Source organism: Apis mellifera, linkage group LG3 (genome assembly GCF_003254395.2).
Source record: "Apis mellifera strain DH4 linkage group LG3, Amel_HAv3.1, whole genome shotgun sequence".
NCBI classification, from domain to species: Eukaryota; Metazoa; Arthropoda; class Insecta; order Hymenoptera; family Apidae; genus Apis; species Apis mellifera.
In genome coordinates this window covers 1833115-1858287 of record NC_037640.1, presented here as the reverse complement: position 1 = coordinate 1858287, position 25173 = coordinate 1833115, and the positions used below count along the sequence as shown (strand labels likewise).

The 25173-nt window shown below is 28.0% G+C and overlaps 1 protein-coding gene across 1 annotated transcript in view; it reads left to right on the top strand.

The window, feature by feature from the left end:
• The first annotated feature begins 1481 nt into the window (after window positions 1-1481).
• LOC552297 (low density lipoprotein receptor adapter protein 1-B) overlaps window positions 1482-25173 on the top strand; it is an 86136-nt gene continuing 62444 nt past the window's right edge. The window contains exon 1 of the mRNA XM_006557258.3: window positions 1482-1882. Coding sequence (XP_006557321.2) covers window positions 1840-1882 — 43 coding nt within the window. The 5' untranslated portion in view covers window positions 1482-1839. The remainder of the gene's footprint in view (window positions 1883-25173) is intronic.

Here is a 25173-nt window from a genome sequence, read left to right as displayed (position 1 = left end):
TTTCATTTTTTCAGTTAATTTATGTGATTTCTATTTTTTTCTATTTAAAAATACTACTTAAAAAGTTCTGCAATGAATAAAATAATTAATTTATTAATATTGATTTGAAAGAATCTATTTTTTAAAAAAATATGTCTTCTTTACTTAAAATTAGTTAAAATATTTTATCAGTGAACATATATACATATACACACACATATATATATATATATATATATATATATATATATTAAATCTGAAATTTTACTATATTTTTTTGTAGATTCTTTTTAAAATAAATAAACTAGAATTTATTTATTTATAAAAATATTATTTATAAAAATATAATGCTGTTAAATTTATGATTATAATATAATGTAATATATTTATTATTTTATCTAATGTACATGTTTGTTTAACAATTATAATAAAAATGGGATAAGTTATACTTCATTCATTGCAACTTATTTAATGTTAGAGATTACGACTCTCATATTATGAAGATTAATAATTATAAAATATGTATTATTCCAAATATTAGCATAATCATTCTTAAAAAATGAAGAAGTGCTAAATAGAATATTTTAAAGAAAAAAAATACAATGATAAATTATTTATTCTTTTCTATCATGACATTTATGATATAATTAGCTATTGTTATACTGGAAAAGGAAATTTTTACAACTTATATTTATCATTTGTTTATCAGAATTGCATGTTATCAGATCTATTTCATTAATTTAATTTTATATATACATACATATATACTTACAAGTTCTATAAAAAATAAAAGATTCTTTGCAACTGAAACTAATTAGTAATTAATATTATTAATAATTAATATTAAAATACTAATTAATATTAAATTTGCAAAATTATTTAATAAATAGGAAATTTAATAATTTTTATCCAATCTAAAAAATTTACAAAAATAGAAAAATAGAAAAGGATAGGAAAAAATGTAATTCTTTCAAATTTGTGCTTGCAATATGGTAATGTAATTTAATATATTTATTCTCTTCTGTAATATATTTATATATATGTTTAGCAACAATTATAACAAAAAGAATTTTGAGATATAGTTATATCTTATCTTGATGCTTCAAATATTGCAACATGTTTTGAAGAATAAAAAAAAATACCAAATAAAATATTTTAATTAAAGAGAATAAATTACTATTATCTCACTGTTTTTACACAGCTTCATTCTTTCTTCACATGAATAAATAATTTAATAATAAACAATTCTCTGTAACCGAGATTAGACTTTCAAGATATTATTATTTACTCGATGAAACAACTCGTTACTTTTTCATTTTACGTACAATCATTTTCAATTTTATCCGAGTAATTCTCTGCAATTAGATCGTTTCAAAACGATCATTTACGAGACGATTCGATAATTTCTTTCCAGCGGAAAAATTTAAGCAAGGATGGGGCAAGGCTGAGACTCGATTTGTCACTAGGGCGATCGGGTGAAGAGCGTCGAGTGGTCGATCGTCGAGCCTCGATTCAAGAGCACGCGGGGACTGCGAGGCTCGTGCCCGGGTTCCTCTCTTATAAAACTCGACAGTGGGGATAAGTGGAAACGCGTACAAGTCTGGCGAGAGAAGAGAGAAGCGGCCGAGGTTGGGATCGTGTAAGAGGCAGACAGAATTCAACGGACGGCTCGTCGTATCCCGATGTAAACCAGGAGGCGGCACTTCAAGCTCGTTCGTTCACGCACGAGGGCGGTTTTTCTCCGACGAGGTCTTCGATCGAGGCTCCGTGATCGGCGATCGTAACGAGCTTCTCGACATTGGGCGCAGTTAACGGCGATCGATTCGAGAGATCGAGGGAATCGACGACCAGGCGACGAGCATGCCGTTCTTCAAGAAACTGAGGAGGTTCTCCAGACATAAGAGTAAGTCCTTTACGACCACTATTCGTTCCATGTAAATTAGAATCTTTCCGGGATTTACGCCATCCACGTGAAAATGTTGTTGTTCATGGTGGTGATGGTGATCACGTTTTTAAGTCTTTACTTTAAAAATAATTCTTTTTAAAATTGAACTTGATGAATTGTTTTGGGAAATTATTAGGTGCAAAAAAAATCTTGAAGAAAATTATAACGAAAATTGACCTTTTATTTTTTTATTCGAGTAATGAAAATTTAAAAAATACATTCTGAAGATTTATGTTAATTATACATGTATGAAGATTTCATTGAAAGTCGTGAAAAATTGCAATTTTCATTATTTTTGATCGTTTGTAATTACATTAATCAATTTTGATTAGCATATATGTAACTGAGATAAATTTACAAAATGTATTTTTTAAATTTTTATTAATGACACAGATGAAAAAAATACCAACACTCTTTGTCTGTAATTTAAATTGATTTGGAACAGTAGAATGACTAATTTGGAGAATCAAATATTTCTAACTTAGACAATGAATCTTTTATAAATATACATAGAATATATTTGTAAGAGTTGAAAAAGTATATTTCATTTTTTGTTACAAATTTGAGAAAATTATATGAAATTATAGAATGAACATAACAGAAATTTATTTATAATTGATTAAAGATATTGAATTTACAATATTACATTAGAAATATAATTATATATAAGATAGCTAATGCAGAGAGAGATTAGATCACATATGAAAATTATAATAGTTACTTTTAAAAAAATTAATTTTAAATAATTGAAGAATTTCTATTAAGTACTCCCTATTCGAATCTACTAAGTCAAGTTTAATTTTTTTCATTTCTTATAAGATACTCATCAGAGGTTCAAATTAGATGTCAATTTAATAAAAAATTGTCGCTTCTCTTTTATCTTTATCCAATTAAAAAATTCGAATCTGATCAACGTTCCTGATTACGATCTTAACTACCGATCAAAAACTATTTTAATAGTTAATATCTTCGATCCATAGATTGAAATCTCGTTGATAGAAACGATCAAGTTGAAAATCCATCGAGTTGAAAATCTTCCTGTGATCATTTAATGGTGATAAAAAAAAAGAAAAAAAAAGAAAAAAAGATTTCATAGCTTTGTCCTCGAGTTTGAACTCGTTTTCCACCAGTAATTACATTTTCGTAAGATAGCACGTCGTTCCAGACCGAGTTTCGCGTAATGGAATTCCAACACCGAAGGAAATCTCCGGGGGAAGAAGTTGCAGTCGAGCTCTCGTTTGATTCGACTCTCGTGTTTAACGTAGTTTCAAACTAGTCGCGACGTCCTGTTTTCTCGAGAACGAATCGGCTCATTCACCTATCGCTCTTAAGCATCGTATGAAGCGATACCGGGATGATACGATTTTCTTCGATCTCTCGCGAAATAGGGGAAAATTTCATATAGTTTGAGACAAAAGTAATTGAAATATTCTCATAAGCAAAATATTATTTCACGTAAAGTTTATATCGAGTATCGTTTACTATTCTATAAGCTAACAAAATTAATATTATATGTTTTTATTATTGCTATATGTATGTTAATTTCATTATTATTAATATTTAATAATATGTAGTGGTGTACATATTATTACAATATTCTAAAAAATATTATATTTCATATTTGAATTAATATCTTGAAATATTATTTAAAGATATTATTTTCTTTGCTTAGGTGCTTAATGCTGCTTAATTACACAACAAATATTATTTATTATTTATCAAATATTATTGAAATATTTATATATTATAATTTTAATTTAAAAATGAAAAATCTTATGTTTAGTTTATTAGTCACATTAGTATACATTAGATTAAGTCTCTTATATTATTATTCTTATTATTCACAATAGTTTTTTTTTATTAATATTATGTCATAATAAAGAAAAGTAAGAATTATAATAAGTCACATGGAAATTATTTTGAGAAATTTAAATATTTAAAAATTATGATAACTTTTTTGCACATCTTTATATTTTATATTTTATATTTGGTTTGGATAGTTATATGAATTTTTCTCATCCTTGAAAAAAAGTTCTTGAAAAAAAAATTTCTAAAAAAATTAATTTTTGAGGTGCAACAATAATTTTTAATTCCTTATCTTTTTTAATTTTTTTATTCAATTTATTTAAAGTTGCATATAATGAGTTATTAGCAATAACTGCAATAAGAAATTACAATTACGTAAAATTTAATGACGCTGTTTCATTCCTTAGCTATCGAGAAAAGTGAAATGTTCACAGTATTTATATTTATAGCAATACTATTATATAAATCAAATGGTATTTCGAATTAAACTCCCATATAGATAAGCAAATTAAAAATTCTTGCAAAATACTGATTTTCTTTAATTTATTCCAAATTTTTCACTCAAGATTATATTCTTATAATATACTCTCATAATTAGAACTATTATTTGTTTTTAAAAACATATTATTATCAACACATACAACACACATTCTGTTCCCTATCAGAGATCAAAATCAAGAAAGATTGTTATAATTAATTCCTGCAAAAAATTTTTAATAATTACTGTCATTATCATCACATGAAATTAAAAAAAAGGAAAAAACCAATCACATTAAAATTTGTCTTTCACGTTTCCATCCTAACACACATGTCAAATTTTTTCTAATTCCCCTCCTTTCTTAAAAAGGAAGGATAAAAATCGTTTACTTCTCTTTTTACTCTTTTCAACGCGTTTTTAAAATTTCGCCTAATGCATGCGCAATTGGTGTTGCCGCGAGAAATGCCGCTTAATGTCGGTGAAGATTATTCACGGTGCGAGATATTCGTGGACAGATTTAAAATTCATTTTATACATTCAAAACGTCGCGCCTCGGGTAAGTAATCTTGTTAGAACGCTTACTTCCCTGTTCCCTGAAAGTAAGCGTGCTTAATGCGTACGTATATTTCCTTTCCACGTGATATACGTTTCTTAATTATACCTTTGTCCAACCCTGCGCCCGATTTCCTTTCACCTATGATCGTTACAATCGTCATTTTCTACGCCGATTATTCGAGAGCTTCCCGACACTGCAATTTTCCACCAGCGTGTAATTCCGCTTCGATTTGCGTGATGCAACATTTTCACTTTTCCCTCGGCCGCAAATGATAGGAGACGGAAACAAATGCATTCCGCCATTAATGCGTTGTTGTTGAACAGTTTTCATGGAGGTTCTTTTTTTTCGCGGATTCTGTTTGTATTACGGATCTTTTTTTTTTTAAAGATGATTCTCGAAAAGTTGAAAAATTCCAATAGGATGGGTGGAGAGAAATTGTTGAAAACGAAAGTTTAGGAATGGAAATTGTAGAATATGGGAAATAAAAATCGAATTGGTTCTTTATTATTAAATTTGTTTTTTTCTCTATCTTTTATAGATTATCCTTTTTTTAACAAACATTTTTAAATAACTTGTTTCCATTCCAATTTTTGTTATTACAGATTCTAAGATGTAAATTATAAGAACATATTTTAAAAATATTCTTAATGTTTCTTTTCATAAAAGTTTCATAAGATATCCTCTTAAAATATACTGGAATATTGTCTTGCAATGAATAATTGAGTAGGAGATGATTTTATATACAATAATAATGAATGGAATAGAAAGAACACAATTTTTCCGTTTAAGCTTTCATTTTCGAGTAAAAATTAAAACTAAGAAAAGTTAAAAATTGTAAAGTAAAAAAATTTTAAAAAATTTTCCACTTAAAAATTTAATCAGTCATACGATTTCTTTATTGCGTGTGTTCTTAATTTTTTTGAATTTTATTTTATTCATTTTTCTATCCTATTCTATGACTTTGAACAGAATTTTTTTTAAAAAAGTAATAAGTGTTCATTTCGATTTCTGGTTACAAAAATGTTCTTTCATGCAAATTCTCTCTAATGAGAGATTTTTCACAATAGTAATCTTTCTCTTTTATTATTTATTAACGCATACTCGGATAGATAAAAATTTACAACAATTGGATAGCTCATAATTTACATAAATTATCCTCTGTTGAAATTGTGGTGGGTTACCTTTTCAAGGTCTGCGCGTGACTTCGTTAACAGCTGTTGTTATTCCGCCATTTTTCATCCCACTTGAATCCGTACTTTACGGATCAAATTAGTTTCCATTACTGCGAAATAGACGTATAACAGTCTATTCTTCGGTAAAGAATGAAATCGTTGCGCGAGGAATACCTCGGTTAAAGTTTCAATTAGCGTCTAAATTAAAAATAGGGATGCAAATTAATCAAATTAAAAGCGTCGAACCGTTTAATTGGCCGAATCGATTTCGCATCTACGTTCCAATCGATGACCTATGACCGTACAATGGAATAGAAACGTTGAATGGGAACGTACTCATATCTTTTAACACCAGAAGTATCTTTATCTTTTATATGCTTAAATTATTAAAAATCTGAATATGACTCAGTAAAGTTAAAAATTATTTTAATTGATTTTATAAATTTTTCATTGGTAATATAATTTTCGTTTCCAGAAAACAATGTTTCTTTTTGTGTAAAAGTATTTTGAAGAAATTTGGATTAGAAAATTATCATTTTGCAAAGATTTTTTCATTTATAATGTTTTAAATATTGAAATAAAACACATTAGTATTGTATTACAAATAGCAATATAAATACTATAGATATTTTATTTCTCTTTTCCTTCTGTAATCAATAGGATAAAACATCTTTAAATTTTAATTATAGTTTTAATTGTAATCATAAATTTCTTTATACTTCTTTTTTTTTATCTTTACTTGATCTTCGTACAAGCACATTTTTAAAAACAACTTATTGTTTACTGATATAAATTCTTATCTTCCTGTATCATTTTTAGATTCAATCTATTTATCTTCAAGAATGAGAAATATAAATAAATTTTATTAAATAAATCAAGCAAAGAAATAAAAAGATAAAAAAAATAGAAAATAAAAATTTCAAATTTTTTTACATCTGAAAAATTAAATTTTTCAATCATTTATATATCTGGAAGAGGATAAATCTTTTTCCACTGATACAAAATAATACAATTTTGATTTTTTTGTTTCACCATATACAATGAAAGTATGAGCAGGAAAGAAAAAAGGGCTCCGAGTATCGTTAGCCCTTTATCCTTCAATCCGGAGGCGTGGCTCCTTGAGATAAAGCGACCGGTAAACCTACGCTTTGGATACTTTTAAATTTATGTACCTTCTCCCTCCTCCCCCTTCCCTCCCTAAAAAAAATTTTTTTTCTTCTCTGAACCGAATTATACAGCACTTTCCATATTCTAGTGGAGGGTAAACGTTTTCGATAAAATTTATTAGAATATTTTTCTCCGACTTGAACGAAGGCTAAAGCCTGAACAAAGATATTGAATTGGTTGTTTTTGTAGGGGGATTATATTGGATAAAAGATTACAGTAGTAGAAAAAAATTATAAGATGTTTAATATATATATATATATATATATATTTCTTTATTTTATATATTATTATAACTCTTTGACAGTTTTTTTTTTTTAGATATGAAAATGAGATGATTGTTTGTTTGAATTTAAAAATTCTTTCTTTGATGTTTTCAATCAATTGTTTTAATGGGATTGATTTGATAAGAATATGAATAATATGGAATAATTATCATATTGACATTTCATAATTTAAATACTTGTAAATGTTCTTTTTTAAAAGAATACTTACTAATATCAAAGAAAGAATATAAAAAGTACTTTTAATTTATCTTTAGAACGAGTACATAGAGTGAGTTTTTATTATATGCAGTAAAAAAAAAAAAATTAAATAAAAAATATGAATATAAACTGAACATGAACAAATAAGTTTAATATATTTTTTTTCATCAGTTTTGCAGAGAAAATTTCATTTTTGATTTTAATGTTTAATAAAAATTTAATATCTAGAATTTAATATCTGGATTATATATATATATAAATCAAACTTTTATCATACTTTTATTATTTTACATTAAATTAATATTTTTTTTGTTTCTTTTTTTCTATATTTACATTTTTATTATTCAGTTCAGAAATTCTTTTCCTTTTAATATTATGAAAATTTATATAATAAATTAATAAAAAATTGTAAAATATTAATACATAAAATACATAAAATCTTTTTACTTATTAAATAATTGATAGAAATAAAAATAGAGTGAAGAAATCAGGATTTAATAAATAAAATTTTCATAAGATTAAATAACAGTCAATAATAATATTGTTCATTTTAAGATTATTCATAGAAAAAATTTCCAAGAACAGAAGTACACGAATTTTAAGATGCTTGATTTGATTGCAAATACATTCATTTTTTTAAACTCGCATATTATTGATTATGTAAAATAAAAGAAATAATATATCCAGGAAAAATGTTGAATAAAAGTATCATGTGGTTCATCATCTTTTGTGGTCAAAAGAATATGTAGTAATATAATTATGATATTACACATAGATATTATTACATAGAAATTGTGTCATATATATATAAATATATGAAAAATAATTTTAAAAGTAAGAAAAATAATATGGAAAGAATAAGGGAAGTAGAAAACTTTGTGCAATATTTGAACGAACAATTCTACGTCTTGCTTCGAATTTCAAAGGAGTTACAAGAAAAATTGTCAAAAGAAATTGCAAAGAAGGAAGGATGCAAATAAATTTCAAGGAACATACATTTGCATTTTTCATTCGTATTTGTATTAATTTAAAATTCAATTCGTTTATTGTAAATCTTAAATCTGGTTTACACTTGCTGAAATTTATGTACAAATTTATACAGTTGCATAAATCCTCGTATTTTATCAGCTATCAAATCGAAAATTCTGATTTCAATGAATCAGAAATTTTTATACCTATGTATATTTAGATAGATGTTCCACATGCAATAATTTCGTTTTTAACAAAAAATCTCTTTCGATTTATTTTTAAATTTTCATTCTTTGAATACAATTTCAATTTTGGAATATTTTTTTCACAATAATAGATGATCGAAATCTAAACACGTATTATTATATATTCAAACAAATTATAATATTAACATTACAATATTATATTTGAATAAAATATAATAACTTTAAGGATTGATTTTACAATTATTCCGTTCATAATATTTTATATACTCAGGAAATTCAATATAAAACAAAATTGAACGAGTATTTACAAGAATTATATATATATGTTACATTTCATTAAATTTATAATAGAAATAATTCACTGTTGCTCACTGTAGCAATTAAAAAAAAACAACGTGGTGTAACATACGTTCTTCCTCCACTTTTTAAAAAATATTTTCCAAAATATACCGACTGCTTCTTTAACTGCTACCTACTGTTTTTACGTTTCTCTGTAAATTTTATAAAAATTATAAAAAAAAGAAATATTACATCCTCCTTTTCCTGGACAATTTAAAAAATTGTTGAAATTAAAAAACTCGTTAGAGAACGAGTCTTTAAGGATATCTCTTTATTATAATTGAATAGAGAGGAAACAAAGGGAAAACGCGTTTATTTTATCTATCTCATCCACGTTTTCTATTTTTACGCTTGATCATCTCTTCTCATCCGATAATGGTTTATTTCGAGAGTTCAGTGCGGTTCGATCGTGCACTTTGTATCGGTGTCACGGTGTTATGCAATTTCTTTCAATGACTGCGCCAATCCGTGGCAGACGAATTGATCTTTGTTCGGTTTCGAGCATCGACCTGACCGGAGGCGCAGTACGCAAGCTGTGACGCGACCATTTTCCGATCGCGGTGTCAAGTTCAGAATACAAAGAATCGCATTTCAAAACCAGTTTCCTGCCAGTTTATTGCGTTCTAGTTTTGAATATCGACCACTCTTCCCAACAGTATATATATATATATATATATATCTATCTCTATTCTCTTATATGATCAATTTTCATTCACACGTAGTAGATTTCTATGTGAAAAAATAAAGGTCGTGGCCTTGGAATTCGTTGGAATCGATAATATTAATCCCCTCTGATATTAATTAGAAAAATAGAGTTAATTGTTTGAATTGATAATTGTAATAAATTAAAGAGTAATTATTTGAATGAGAGAAATTTGTTTGGAAAGAGAAAGAAAGAATGATTTATGAATATAAAACAATTTTTATCATCCAACTTTGCATCTATTCAATTCATAGGAATTAAAATAATTTTTGTAAGATACGTTTGTATTATATATTTAATTTCTCCAGGGGGAGGGGGATGAAACTTGCCTTTGTTCCAATTGTAAATTCTTTTGAAATTCTAATGATTATGATATTTCATTATTCTTAATGTAGCTAATTGTAAATTTTTTTTAATATATTCTAAAAGTTACTAAATTATACTTTTCTATTCTTTTTTTAAATGTAATAATTTAGATATCTTCCAATTTTAATTATTGTTCTTTTATTACTCATGCCATATCTAAATAAAATTTTCATATAAATTAAGTTCAGACTAAATAAAGCTTCATCGTATTCGAATAATATCTTTCAAAATATAAATTGCTAGATATGTGGTTTCAACACATATATACGTGACCTGATTTCGAATAATCGCTCATTCGGATAAGAGAAATTCGAATAATCGATGTTTTTTTACAAATTAAAATTACTTAGGGAAACATTATATTACGTAAAACGAAAATTTTCTTTTGATCTATTATAATACGAGCTTCTCTTCTCAAACACTTTCAGAAAATATTAAAATTATCACAGATTAATATTTTCATCTCTTGTACAATATAGATCTCTGATTAAATAACAATATTTCTTTAGATCATTCTAACTATATGACTTCATATTGAACTACAAAATCATTATTTAGATACATTAATATGATATATAAAAATATGATTATTCCATTAAAAAAGAGAAATTTAATCTTTTAAGAATATTCTCTACATTTTCCACTTAAAAAAAAAAAGAATTTAATATTTGTACGCTTTGAAATTCGACGTAAATGAATCATTCTGTATTTCAAGATGTTAAGGGTTGTTTTTGCTCGACGTCGCCATCTTACCCCAAATTCCTCCATGATGCGCAATTTGATATATGTACTTGCTTACGCAGAGCAGCCGTTTGTTACAGTTTAGCCAGTTTCACTATTGTTAACGGAAAATCGGACATTCCATTGTGCGACAAGGAAAGCTATGTTCCATCGAGTAGCCACGACTGACACCCAGTTCTCGTACTGGGAAAACGAATTTAATTTACCGTCGACACGTTCGCGGTGTCGAGTTAAAAATGGTATGAACGAATGCTGTCGGCTTCGTCTTTTGAAGAGAAAAAAATTGAATGTACGTGGCGATGTTGGTTTACATGTCCTGGTAAAAAAAAAAAAAAAGAGAGAAAAACTTCCATGTATATGTATATGAATACGTATATCGAGTAATTCCGATATTTTTTTTTAAATTTTAAATTTTTTTAAAATCGTCTCAATATCTGTCTATCGAGAATTAGTCGGAAGAAATGTAAAATTTTTTATTCGAGATATAAAAAAAAATGTAATAATTTATTAAAGAATTTTTAATGATGATGTATTAAGTCAATATCTCTCAAAGTTTTAAAATTAATTAATTAGATTTTTGCAAAACGTCATAATTTTTAGGATGAAAATTTTTACTTATAAAAATGAAATAATAACATATTTTGATACTTGTTACTATTTATTATTATTTACTACGTTATTTGTTATTATTATATACGAATAATATGAAATTTCACGCGAATGATTTATTAAAATGACGTTTCATTATATTAGCTAGTGATGATTAATCTTTAATCTAGTCAATATTAATAATTAATATTAATATTAGACTCTGTGACTAATCGTAACTTTTCTGAACATTATTTCCAAATATATCCACTAAATATTCACATGTGTATCTCTGATTTCGAAATAGTCGTTTCCACCAAACTTTGCACTCGTCTAATCCGATTATTACACGTTTTAAATGGAACCACTTGAAGTTGGTTACGTGAAATAATATTCAATTTATCATTCTTTTAAATAACATCCGTCAATAGTTCATTCGATATTTATCACGGTTCGTCTCGATCGGTTGAGCAAATTTTTTTGAAAACTCGTTCAAATAAACGAATTTTATTTTTACGACGAGGAATCACCTTTTATTCGCTCGGCAGGATAGCCTCATACGTTTCTTTATGCCCGATTTTCACGTTATTTCGCTTCAACCTCTTCTTTGAAAGAGCCACCAGCCCCTTCTTCGACTTTCTCAAATGTCGTCCCATTGAATATTTGTCCGTTTCTTTCTCGAAGTTGGATTCTTGTCTACGCTACGGGCGTCTAATTTCACGGAACGTGTTTGCAATTTCTAGGTTGGTTCAAGCGAAGCGACACCATTATGTTCTTCGCCCTGGCACCCATCGCGCTTAATTTCCAGCCGTGTTATACGCCTCTCTGTTCTTTCCACGTTTCCTAACGCGCGCACATTCCATCTTAACATTGTTCAACGTCCACATACTGTGAAACAAAGTCACAACCGCGAGGGAACATGTTTGCAACGATATTTTAAACCGTATCTTACCGCGTGTCGCGTGCTTTTCATCCTCGATTCTGCATCCCTGTCAACGATGAACGTTCTCGATTAAATATACAATTTACGAAATTGTCATATAACGTCTTGTTGCATATTGTTGCAGAAAGATTCATGCAATTCGATTTTTCCTTCGAATTCTGATTAATATACATTTCTGTAACTCGTGACACTTGATTAAGAGTAATTATAATGTAATATTTAAAAGTTTTCACAATTTGCATTGAAGTCAAATAAGCTGTAATATTAAAGTAATAATTCTGTTTTATTATGAAATATTGTATGTAGATTATAATGGATTGTATTGCAGAGCAATTCTTTTTCGTGGAAAATGAGAGGGTGAAATCAATTACTCAATCGTTTTAAAATTTCTGTATATTTTTTTTTAAAATATAATCTTGTAATGGTATGAGACTTTTAAACTATAAAATATTTTATGCTATAGCTATAATTATAAAAATATATCTCTTTTACATTTTTAAACTAATTATATAATTTTAGTTTTATTGTTTTATTATCAATTATAAAAAATAATTACAAATTAAATTATAAGTACACATTAAAAAAACAAATAAAAATTTAAGATTGATTTTATCAATTTTATATACAATATATATACACAATTTGTTCTATGTATTTGTGTTTATACAAATTTTTATTAAAATCAAATTTTCAGGATAGATAAATTTCCTTGTAAAATAGGATATGAAGATTTTTATGACTGATTGTAAAAAATTTAATATTTAAATTTCAACTTGAAATAAAGAAATCCATTAAAATGCTAAATTGCAAGAAATATAGAATGCAATGTTTTATTTATCATGATATATTCACGATACGCAAAATGAAAAAATAATAGATAAATAATTTCAGCGCTAGATATAAATTTTAATATTTACAATTTCTCGAATTCTATAAATAAATTTATATTCTCGTGGGATGATATCGCAGAATCCTGTGAGGACCATTTAGACTCTTATCACGTGATTCTTTTTCATTTACAGCTTTTATCCTGAAGAAACATTGATGTTTCGCTTTATCCACTTTATTTTATTTTCCTTTGGATTATAGATTTTTCTTTTACAATTTTATTTTTATTAATGAGATAGTTAAATATAATTCACATTTTAATTATATAACATATGAAGCTTCATTTGTTCATTTATAATATTTATAATATCAAGTTGCATTGATTGTGCATTAAAAGGTATTTATTTAGAAAAATTGAGTAAAATTTCATCTATAAAAAAAACTAATAATATTAGAATGTCTTTTTCAAAATCATTCATCTATTTTTTGTTATAAATATAATAATAACATAATAATATAACGTGATATAAGATTGGTGATAATGAATCAATTGGATAAGAAATATTTTTGATATCCTGTGTAAAATTTTACTCATAATATTAGTTTGTAATTGTACATAAGAGTCAGTTAATTCGAAATAGATTTGAATCATTCGATTTGCTATAAAAAAATTAATATATATATATATGAGAGAATGGAAGAAAAAATGTGTATAAATATATGAAAAAAAAAAAGATTTTATTTTAAAAAAGAGCGAAAAATTTTTGCAAATGGCACGTAACATTTGAGTTATAAAAATCGTTATATTTTTATTTTTTTTTTTAATCGCATATGAAGATTTTTTTATCGTACACGTGAGAATTTTTTAGTATCTCTCTATATAACCTGTTCTAATGCCTGCGAAATATAAAATATTAAATTTTGTGATTAAAAAAGATAAGCTGATTCACATTCTCTCAACACGATTAAAATTTTCGATTAAAATTCCTTCAACTAGTTTGCAAAATTATATAAGAAATCGATATTTGAAAAAATAAAGTTATTTCATTAAGATTAAACTCTAAAGCTTCATTCAAGTAGAACGATTTTTAAATTCTTTTAAATACTTTTAATGACTTTAATGGATTTTTTTTACAGTTTATTTCGAAGAAAAAAAAAATTACAGTTTTATGTACTGTAATTACGAGTGTAAGTTATTTTGTATTTTTATCGATCTACTTTCTTGTCACATCATTGCATAACCACATTGCTTTAGAAATCGAAATCAAAATAAATCAATCAAAATAATAGCCGAGTATCACACCGACAAATCTCGAGATCTGTCATTTCCCTCTAGATAAATAGACCTCTATGCCGACAAGAGAAGTGCAATAACTCTTCCAAAGTGCGAAAGAAGACGTCTGACATGGTTACAAATCACGCACCATCTCTATTATGATTCCTCGACAATTTCGTATGCCGCAAAATTATTATTCTCGCCCTTATCCCACCGAATCCTCGGATTATTTTCTTCCCTATCTACGTTTTCGTTGAAAATTGCTCTCTTATTGCAAAGTGAGGCGAAAACTGGGCACGACGGTGATACATAACCTCTTCTCCGTTCGAAGAGAAAGAAAAGTCGCGTAAACTCGCACGAAACCGAACAGGAAACGAACGACTATTCCGACCACGATTCCGTGTCGGGAATTTTAAGGATACCAACTGTCAACGACCTCCGTGCAAATGTATATATAGTTATTTTTTTCCCGCGAGATACGTACTTGCGTACCGCCGTCGCACACCGACGTACTTACTACAAAACTTGTACGCGTTCCGCCGAAGTGAAGCGAGCCTTTTTTACCGACCGAGTAAAACCGTAGGATATATCAAGGTGAGATTAAAATCGATTTATCAAGGTGAAAATCTACCTACATGGCGACGCCATCGTTCCTACGTGATGTAAATTGAAATTCGCTTGGAAAATAAATGCGAGAGGCGGCGCGAGGCCACGGATATCGAATCTGGAGGGCCGATGGCAACCGAGAGGAATGTCAATTATGTAAATTTCGTCGAAGAGCGAAGTGGAATCGTAAAAAGCGGGAAAAACATCGCGGTGGTCTAACTGGGTTGTTCGACGATCTTCTTATATCGTAATTGGAAGAGTTTTTGGAAAAAGGGAAAAAGGTTTGATTAAATTGTGTTGAAAATTTTAGTTTCAATTTTTCTTTTTTTTTTTTTTTTTAATATTGTATTGTGAGAGAGGTTACGTGAACACGACTAACAAGACGTGTCATTAAAATTGACGAAAATCTTGTTTTTGATAAAACTCTGGGTATTTATAGAATGTAATTGGATTATATCGAAAAAAATTTTTACACTTTCAATATTTTTCAATATAACTTTGTAATGGTAGAAATAGAGTAAAATTTGAAATTACAAAATGTTCAGATTTTAATGTTTTTATTATATTATTGTAAAAATATTCTCACGCGAAATTGTATTTAAAATATGAAAAAAATATTGAAAATTTGAAGATTGATTTCAATATGATGTTTTAAATAATAATTTATTTCACGTATAATTTATTATGCTTACATGTGCATATGAATTTTTATTAACTCTTTGCCTTAAAACAATATCTCTTTAGGAAGGAGAAAAAAAGTTATGTAATTTTGAAAGTTCTTTATTGAAAATTTTATTTATTTTATTTAAAAATTTTATTATTAAGAATTTTAAATATTTTTATTATTTTATTTTAGATCATTTTATATACAAATTGAAATTAAATAATTTATTACAATTAAATTTCTTAATTTTTCGTTTTACATTAAATTTTAAGACGAGAAATTAAAATCAAAATTTTTAGATTAGGTTAATACTCTTATAAAATTCAATTTATTTTCACTATTTGAAATTCACTCTTCAAATTTCAATATCTTACATATTTTAAATGTAATTTTGTCTAAGAATATTTTTCATGGTTGATTGGTAGAGCACTAACATCTAAACATATCATATACAAGTCATTTGTTTGAAAATTTCATGCAAATATTTTAAAAATTAATATGTTGAATATTTTCAGGAAAAATATTAAATAGAAAAATTTCATTATGTTTCAATGAAGGAAATGCAATTCTTTATCTTTTATTTGTCGAATATTTTTCAGATTATTAAATTATTAAACTATCTTTTCAATTAAAAAAAAAATCTCAAAGAAATGAAAAATAAATTTTAAAACAGATTGTATTATTGTTTAATAGAAAATAGAGAATATTTTAAAAATATGTTAGAGATAATTATATAAAATTATTACAAGTATGATTTTATTATTAAAAAGTCGCATAAAGAAATTAAATTAATTTTACACTTGAAAAAGTTGTAAAAGTTTCATTTGTGTCTTTTTAATTTTTCTTTCTTTATTTTTGGAAAACATTTTTATTTTATTAAATATCTTTTTAAAATGAAAAAAAAGAAAAATGTTTCATACATAGAAGTTTTTTTTTTTTCTTCTTTTTTTCCCCTGTAGAATAAAAATTTACTAAAATAAAAAATATATTTTTTTCATCGAGAAAAAGTTGATTTTCAAACAACTTTAAAAACATTCAACAAATAAAGAATAAATAGTTGTATTTTTCTTTCCAAACCTTGTGAAACTTTCGTATTTAACATTTTTCCTGAAAATACGTTGTTTTCAGGATATTTGCATGTGAAGCTTTCAAATGAACATCCTGCATTTAAAGTTTCTCGTCCCTCTTACACCATTGCAAACTTATATTTAACGAAAAAGAAGGTAGAAACTTCAAGAGAACCATTCCACCCTTTCAGCGTGATACTCCGTTATGAAAATTCGCGCATTTAATCTCGATATTCGGTATTTCACAGTAATTACAACAGCACACTTGCAATATTTGTTAATTTGCAATTTCATAATTTTAAATTTTTAAATATGTACGATAAAATATTCGAGATCGACATGTTTCGGATAATTAAATTTTATTCAACATTTAATAATATCTTTAGAATTTTAATTTTCATTTCATTGTTTTACCGTGTAATTTGAAGTTGAGAATAAAAAAAAAAAAGAAAAAAAAGAAAAACAACGCTCATCCCATGTACTTACTCAAAGAGACAATTTGCACGTTCGTGCCTCTGGCATAAAGAAGACGATATTATAACTATGTTTGAATTGTTAATTAAGTTTCTCTTGAAGAAACTTTGTTGCCTCTATATAGCGCGCAATATGAATTGATTGCATGTACTGTCACTTTGGATGTAATTTAATACATATTTTAATAATTTTCCCGGAATCCCTTTCCATAAATCAAAGGAAAAAAATGGCGCGAATTTCTTCTTTCCACTTACATATTCATTTTTACGTATTACATATTTCGTTACTTCCTTCTAACTCCACCATTTCTGTTCATATATATTTATCACGATTTCTCGTCTTTTCAAGTCTTTTTATTTTTTTTAATGTCATTACTTCTCTTTTTCTGTTTATTCTTCTTCCTTCTTCTATTTTTCTTTTCGTTTTTATCAATAAATCGTCCTTTTCTTTATTAATACAGACTTCTTTTAGATGAATTATTCCAGATTTTGAGAAAAATTCATTACTATCTTATTTTTTTGGTATATATCAGATTGTATTTTTAATAATTTTCAATTTCATTCTCTCGTTTCTTTCGAACGATTCTTTAAAACAATTCTATATTCAATCTCAATTAATATTAAATACTACACACGAATTCAATTAAATTTTATTTCCCCTACTATAATAATAATCAACGCGTGAATACTCGTAAGAGTCGACGTACAAAAATATCGATTCGATCACATTCTTCTTCACACCATTATCTTACCAAACCTTTGCGTTCTGACAAATAATTAAACTTAAGCCTTCAAAAAATTCATCGATTAAAACTCGAATTTAAAACACCGTTATATTTAATTTTTTCTTCGAAATACAAGAACAAGAATAATAATCATTTCTATTATATAAAGTAGAATTTTATGATTCCCCATAAAAGAACTGTTCAACAATTCGAAATATATCATTCACCAACCGTGTTCCTAAGTCTGGGATAAGAAAGCATCCGACTACTATATAAAGTGTAAATACTCGAGAGACAAGGAAATAACACTGTTGACCACATCTCTCCCCTCCACGCTCCCTATCCCTCGAGAAATTACTCGTCCTCCGCCTTTCTCCAACTTTTTACCCCGTCCCTCCTCCTCCTTCTTCTCCCTCCTCCCTTCTGGATAAAAAGCATTCGTTGCTTTCCACGAGATTTACGACTTTTTCGTGATTCTTCGGAATCCGCGTCGCCGAGAAGAGAAGGGCCGACTCGCAAATCAAAGGGGAAACACGGGCGGCTATCTTGGTTCGTTTCCATCTCCTCTTCGTCGTCTGCTGCCGATTCATGCTTTAACGAAGAAGAATGGTACGTGGAGGAGGAGGGAAACGAGCTTACCAAGCAGTGAGCAACAACGCTGATGGACCCGTATTTCGATCGCTTATTATTTCGAGAAGTTTCACGGTTGACGGGTTATATTTCTGGATGATACTCTCTCTCCTTTACTGGCTTTGCAAAATTTCGTCTCCGCTTATCTTGGATTTGGAAAACTCTTTGGTGTCTGATTTTCAGAATGAAGAAGGGTCGAACGATTAAACTAGAGAAGAGAAAAAGAGTATTATTATAGTTAAAGTTCTTTGAAGAACTGGCATTGAGGATGATTCTTTTATCCATTTTACGAATGGAAGAATCGTAAATTAGTCTGTCTGTGTCTGTAGAAAGAAATAATTACGATTCTTCTCGATTTACAATAATTTTTTATCAATATCGAAGGGTTTAAATAAAATTTTCTAACCTCAAAATAAGAAATTTCGATTGATTTGAAAATTTTGATATAGGTTGAAATGAATAAAATGAAGAAATATTTATAAAGTAACGAGCAAACGTCAATTGTACGAAAATGTTATTTATTATTTATATTCCATGTAAACGAAATATTTATTTTTTATTTAATTGAAACGCAATAAACATGGAATACACTCTATATTTCTTATTCTTTAAACATCGATGCAAATATGACAATCGAGATAAATGAAATATTTATTTTTTTTATTGATGCAACAAATCAATAAATTAGATGTGGAGGATAGATCGAGTTACATATCTTCTTATAGTTTCAACGAACTATCAAATTTTTAGATAACTCTATCCTTATCACATTGCTCGTCTGTCTCCATTCGAACAGAGTGTCAATATATATTTGTAGAATACTTTTGGAAGATTGACTCTAGAGCCTAGAATAAACGTTTATTCATTTGTTTAAGCGCTTCGCAGTTGAAGATGAAACGAGGATTATCACGTTGCTCGCCTATTCTGTCTCCATCTCTGTCTTCATCTAAAGTAAATTCAAATTCAAGCAACAAGCTATAGTACATTCTCATAATACAGTTTCACCAATCTTCTGACGCTCGAATGAAATATCCTTCTTCAAGAAATATATTATTTGTATATAAATTCGTTAAGAATATTTTTTTTTTAACTCAATCATCATTAATTTTATCGTATAAAGGAGTAGTACAATATCCTTACTTTCATATTTATTCTTTTCAAAAATTATTATCTTCTCCATTCCTGGATTCGATTATATCGAATGGCTTCCATTTTGAGTTCGATTCGCCAACTGTACATTCGCAAGGTAATTAGCGGCAAGATGCTTAGGCGTCGATGGAAAAGTTTCTTTCACCGTGATTAATTGGAAGGAAACGCGACGAAAGTTTTTCGTAATCTCGACGCTGCGCAGGGTATTCCAACTACGTAAAAAATTTAAGGGATGATTTCAGGGACGAAAACTTGGTATCCTCGCGAAAAAAGGAAAAAAAGAATCGATTTAACTTTATCCCACGATAGACGAAATGAGATGGAAACGAAAAACTTTGAAAAAAGAAACGAAATATTAAATAAATTTAAGATATTTTCCCCTAACAAATTATCGTCAAAAGTTTAATTAACCCCAAAAAAGGAATATCAGACTTATTTATGGAAATTTTTGTTTATTAAATATTTACACATTTCCCTATCCTCTCTCTTCTTTTCTCTTGTAGAAAATTCCCTTTCAACTTTCCTATATAACTCTATCCCTGACACAATCCCTCGACAATTACAATTTCTTTCGAGCCGGTCGAAACAGAATTCGATTGTTGCATCAGCCGGGTTTCGTATTCGCGTTTAGCCCAATTACCTGCACACCCGACCACACTCGTCCATTCTTTCCACTTTCCGTCTTCATCACGTCCCCTCCACCCCCCTTTCTCCCTCCCTCTCCCTCCTCGAGCTCGCTCGACGCACTGTAATCAACCAAGGCAAGACACGAGTCGCGTTACACTTACACACTTCCAGCCCTGAATTCTTTCGCGTGCCTTTCCAACGCGAGAGACTGCACCAGAAGTTGCATCAGCCGTCTCGTCGGCTCTCGACGAATATGCGCGCTCCACCTGCGGCGACCTAACGGTCACGACGCTTTTTCTCCTCTCCTCGATCGATCTTTTCCATCTCCTCCTCCTCGTTCCCCGTCCGAGATCGATTATAAAATCGTTAAAATTCGACCAGTTTTTTTTCTTCTCGAATTATTATATATTAAAATATTGTTTTATATATAAATGATATTATGTTTCATAGAAATACTTCTACGTTGTATTTGTTATATTATTATTGGATTATGTATCATAAGCCTGGTTTTTAAACTTTGATGTTAAAAGTTTAGAAGTGGTATTAAAACAAGGTTAAGGTTCTAAGGATTAAGAAGGAATAAATGCAAAGATTTATTAATTAAAGCAGTATATTTGTTCAATTCAAAGAATTTATTGTCTCTATTTTATTTATTATAAAACTTTTTTTAAGTGATAAAATTTTTAGAAAATCATAAAAATAAATAATAATATTTGATCAGGGCGATAAAATAAAGTGGTTATTGAAAAGGGGATTAAAAACTTGTTTGAAGAATTGAAAAATATATTATATTTCACTATATTTGACATTTTGTCCATGTAACTGTTTTTATATATGTGTATTGAATAATATTAATTGTACGATTAACTATATTATGCTTTTCCATTGTTCTCCTTGATAATAAATTATTTTTTTCTCATTCACTTCATTAGAAACACTTAATATTCTTATGCGTTTCATATTATAGAGTCCTCACAGATACAAAAATCCTTTCATCATTTCACAGCATTCAATAGCACAGAAAAACTGCAACCATCATACATTTGCATTTAGGTTTGAAGTGAATTCACTGGTGAACCTTTAATACAACTTATATGACTCATACCACAGATAAAAATATATAAATGTGTCTTCAACTTTTCAGATAGATAAAGAAAATAATAGCAAAATGGGATAAAACATTAAATCTTACATTTTAAAAACGTGTCAAGACTTTATATTGTAATCAAATCAATTTTATGCGTTTCATATTTATAGATTCCCCATAGATATAGAAATCTTCTTTCATCATTTATCAATGGTACAGAAAAACTGCAACCATCATACATTTGCATTTGGGTTTGAAGTGAATTCACTGGTGAACCTTTAATACAACTTATATGACTCATACCACAGATAAAAATACATAAATGTGTCTTCAACTTTTCAGATAGATAAAGAAAAATAATAGCAAAATGGGATAAAATATTAAATCTTACATTTTAAAAACGTGCCAAGACTTTGTATTGTAATCAAATCAATTTTATGCGTTTCATATTTATATATTCATATTTATAGATTCCCCATAGGTATAGAAATCCCTTTTCATCATTTATCAATGGTGCAGAAAAACGATCATACATTCGCATTTGGATTTGAAGTGAATACACTAGTGAACCTTTATAACACAATTTATATATTCATATCACAGATAAAATACAGCATAAGTGTGTCTTCAACTTTTCTGATAGATGGAAAGATAACATATATAAACCAAGTCAAATCAAATCAATCGAATTTCCATTTTATAAAGTATCAATTATATATATATACAAATGCAATAACATTTTATATCTAATTTTCAGATATTTACAATTTTTTTTACAAAATTTCAAGAATATTATTATTCCATGATTAAATATATATATATATATATATATCAATTTTCTTATTCAAAATGAATAACAAGCAAAGTCTTTCTTATACAACAAGTACTTGGAAACGAAACTACGTACTTAGTATAGATTTTTTTTCCCCCGATTCGAGTTATCGTCGCTTCACAATATCTCTCCTCGCTCTCGTTTCTCGACAAAGAGGCTTATTATCGCGTTATGTTTGATAGAAAAGTAAACTCGATCGGTGAGCAGATTCTCAATGTCTCTCGAAGAGGAAAGAAAGACGACAAAGGGGCTTCTTCTTCTTCTTCTTCTTTTTTTTTCTTTGCGGCTGCGAGATCTTTGACCGGTTCAAATCTCGAAGACGAGGAGGAGTTTCGTGCAGCTAGGAGTCGAAACAAGTAAAAGGGACCAAAACGAACCGACAACCGGACTGGATCGTCGGCGAAGAGGATGAAGATGAAGAGGAAAGGTGGAGGAAGCTTCGGATCGTCGGTGAAAAAGGAGAAAAATGATTGAATCGACAGGGGAGAGGCGACTCTCTGCCTTCTAAGAGGAGACGAGAGAGAGAGAGAGAGAGAGACGGAGAAAATAGCAGCGGAGGAAAAAAAATGGCGGGAGTCTGGAACACAACGCACGAGGCGCACAATCGTTTTTCTTCGATTTCGGTTCAAGTTTATTCGATTTTCTTCCAACAAAAGATATCATTCCCTATCGATTGACTGGTTTTGCTTGTCGAAAGCAATGATAAAGTTTCAAGTTTCTGCTGAACAACTTTAAGGATATTCCATTTATTTATTTAAAAATATTAGAAGCAAAGAGAAAGAGGAGAAAAAAGAAAACAAAAAAGGGAAAGAAGAAATATGATAAAATGGATAATTTTGGATAAAACGAATAATCGATAAGGAAAAATAGATGTAAAACAGATGTAATTGAGTCGTGAGAAAGGAAAGCTTGAAGGTAATGATATTGCCATTAAAAAAATTGCGAAAGAGTACAACTTAATAATGTAATTATTCGCTAGAGTTGTTTTAATCCAATGTTTTCCAACTCTGCTGGATTATAAACTTTCTTTTTTCTATACAATCTTGGATAAATAAATTCAGATTAAATTTAATAATAACACTTTAAAAAAAAGTATTTCGCAAGAATTCTTAATTAGTTAATCTACGATCTACATGGATATATTAATATTTATTTTAAAATAAACGTTAAAAATTAATTTTAAAACAGGCAAGTTTTTTTCTACTTCTTCTATTAAAATATATATAAAATTAGACAATCTTTGATTTTCTTTCTGTTTCACTGTTACTCTGATTATTTTAATCGCGAAATATATATAAATTCGCGATATTCAAATCGAGCCGTCCACCCGATTCGCGTTGAAGTGTACGTTGAAGATTTTTCTCATTTGAAAAAGGGATCCCCCGTTTTTCTTCTACCCTTCCGATATTTCCTTTCAAATAAGTTTCGAATATCGGGGAATCTCGCTGCGTAAAAGGCCATCTTATACATTCGAACAGCGAGATTCAACCACGATCGAATTTTCGTTTCAAAGCACGTGCAAACGCTGGCCATGTCTCCCAGAAAATTTCCAATCAACATGATAACGAGATTATGTGTATATCAGCTGTAGAATAGAAAACGAGCGCGCAAGAGTACTCGTAATTTCATTTAATAGCTCGAGGAGACCTCTCCCTTTCCGATAAAAAAGCGAAATCAGGGGAGGGGACGACGTTATTTCGGTGAATTTTCCAACATATAATTTTTCGCGTTGAAAGAAAGCGTGTACGTCTTCGAAATCGCGTTTTTTTCTAAAGCTTCGTTTTCAATGGTAAATCGTCAGAATATTTTTCGAATAAGTAATATTTAATTTTACGAAATTAATATTCTTAAGTAAAATTTTGATTCTTTATTGAATATTATATTCATATCCTGTGATCGATTTTCAAATTCAAAAAAATTTATTCTTGCATCATCGCGTGAATTAAAATTAGAAATTAAAATTTTTTAAATTTGATTTTTATTTTAAATATATACATCTTCGAAATCGCGTTTTTTTCTAAAGCTTCGTTTTCAATAGTAAATCATCAGAATATTTTTTGAATAAGTAATATTTAATTTTACGAATTTAATGTTCTTCGAAGTAAAATTTTGATTTCTTATTGAATATTATATTCATATTCTGTGATCGATGTGAATTTTCAAATTCAAAAAAATTTATTCTTGCATCATCGCGTGAATTAGAATTAGAAATTAAAATTTTTTAAATTTGATTTTTATTTTAAATATGTACATCTTCGAAATCGCGTTTTTTTCTAAAGCTTCATTTTCAATAAGTAAATCATCAGAATATTTTTCGAATAAGTAATATTTAATTTTACGAATTTAATGCTTTCCTCGAAGTAAAATTTGTTGATTCCTTATTGAATATTATATTCATATCCTGTGATCGATTTTCAAATTCAAAAAAATTTATTCTTGTATCATCGCGTGAATTAGAATTAGAAATTAAAATTTTTTAAATTTGATTTTTATTTTAAATATGTACATCTTCGAAATCGCGTTTTTTTCTAAAGCTTCGTTTTCAATGGTAAATCATCAGAATATTTTTCGAATAAGTAATATTTAATTTTACGAATTTAATGTTCTTCGAAGTAAAATTTGTTGATTCTTTATTGAATATTATATTCATATCCTGTGATCGATGTGAATTTTCAAATTCAAAAAAATTAGAAATTAAAATTTTTCAAACTTGATTTTTATCTACTTGAAAACGAAGCTTTAAGGAAAAATTGTTATATATTTTTCTTC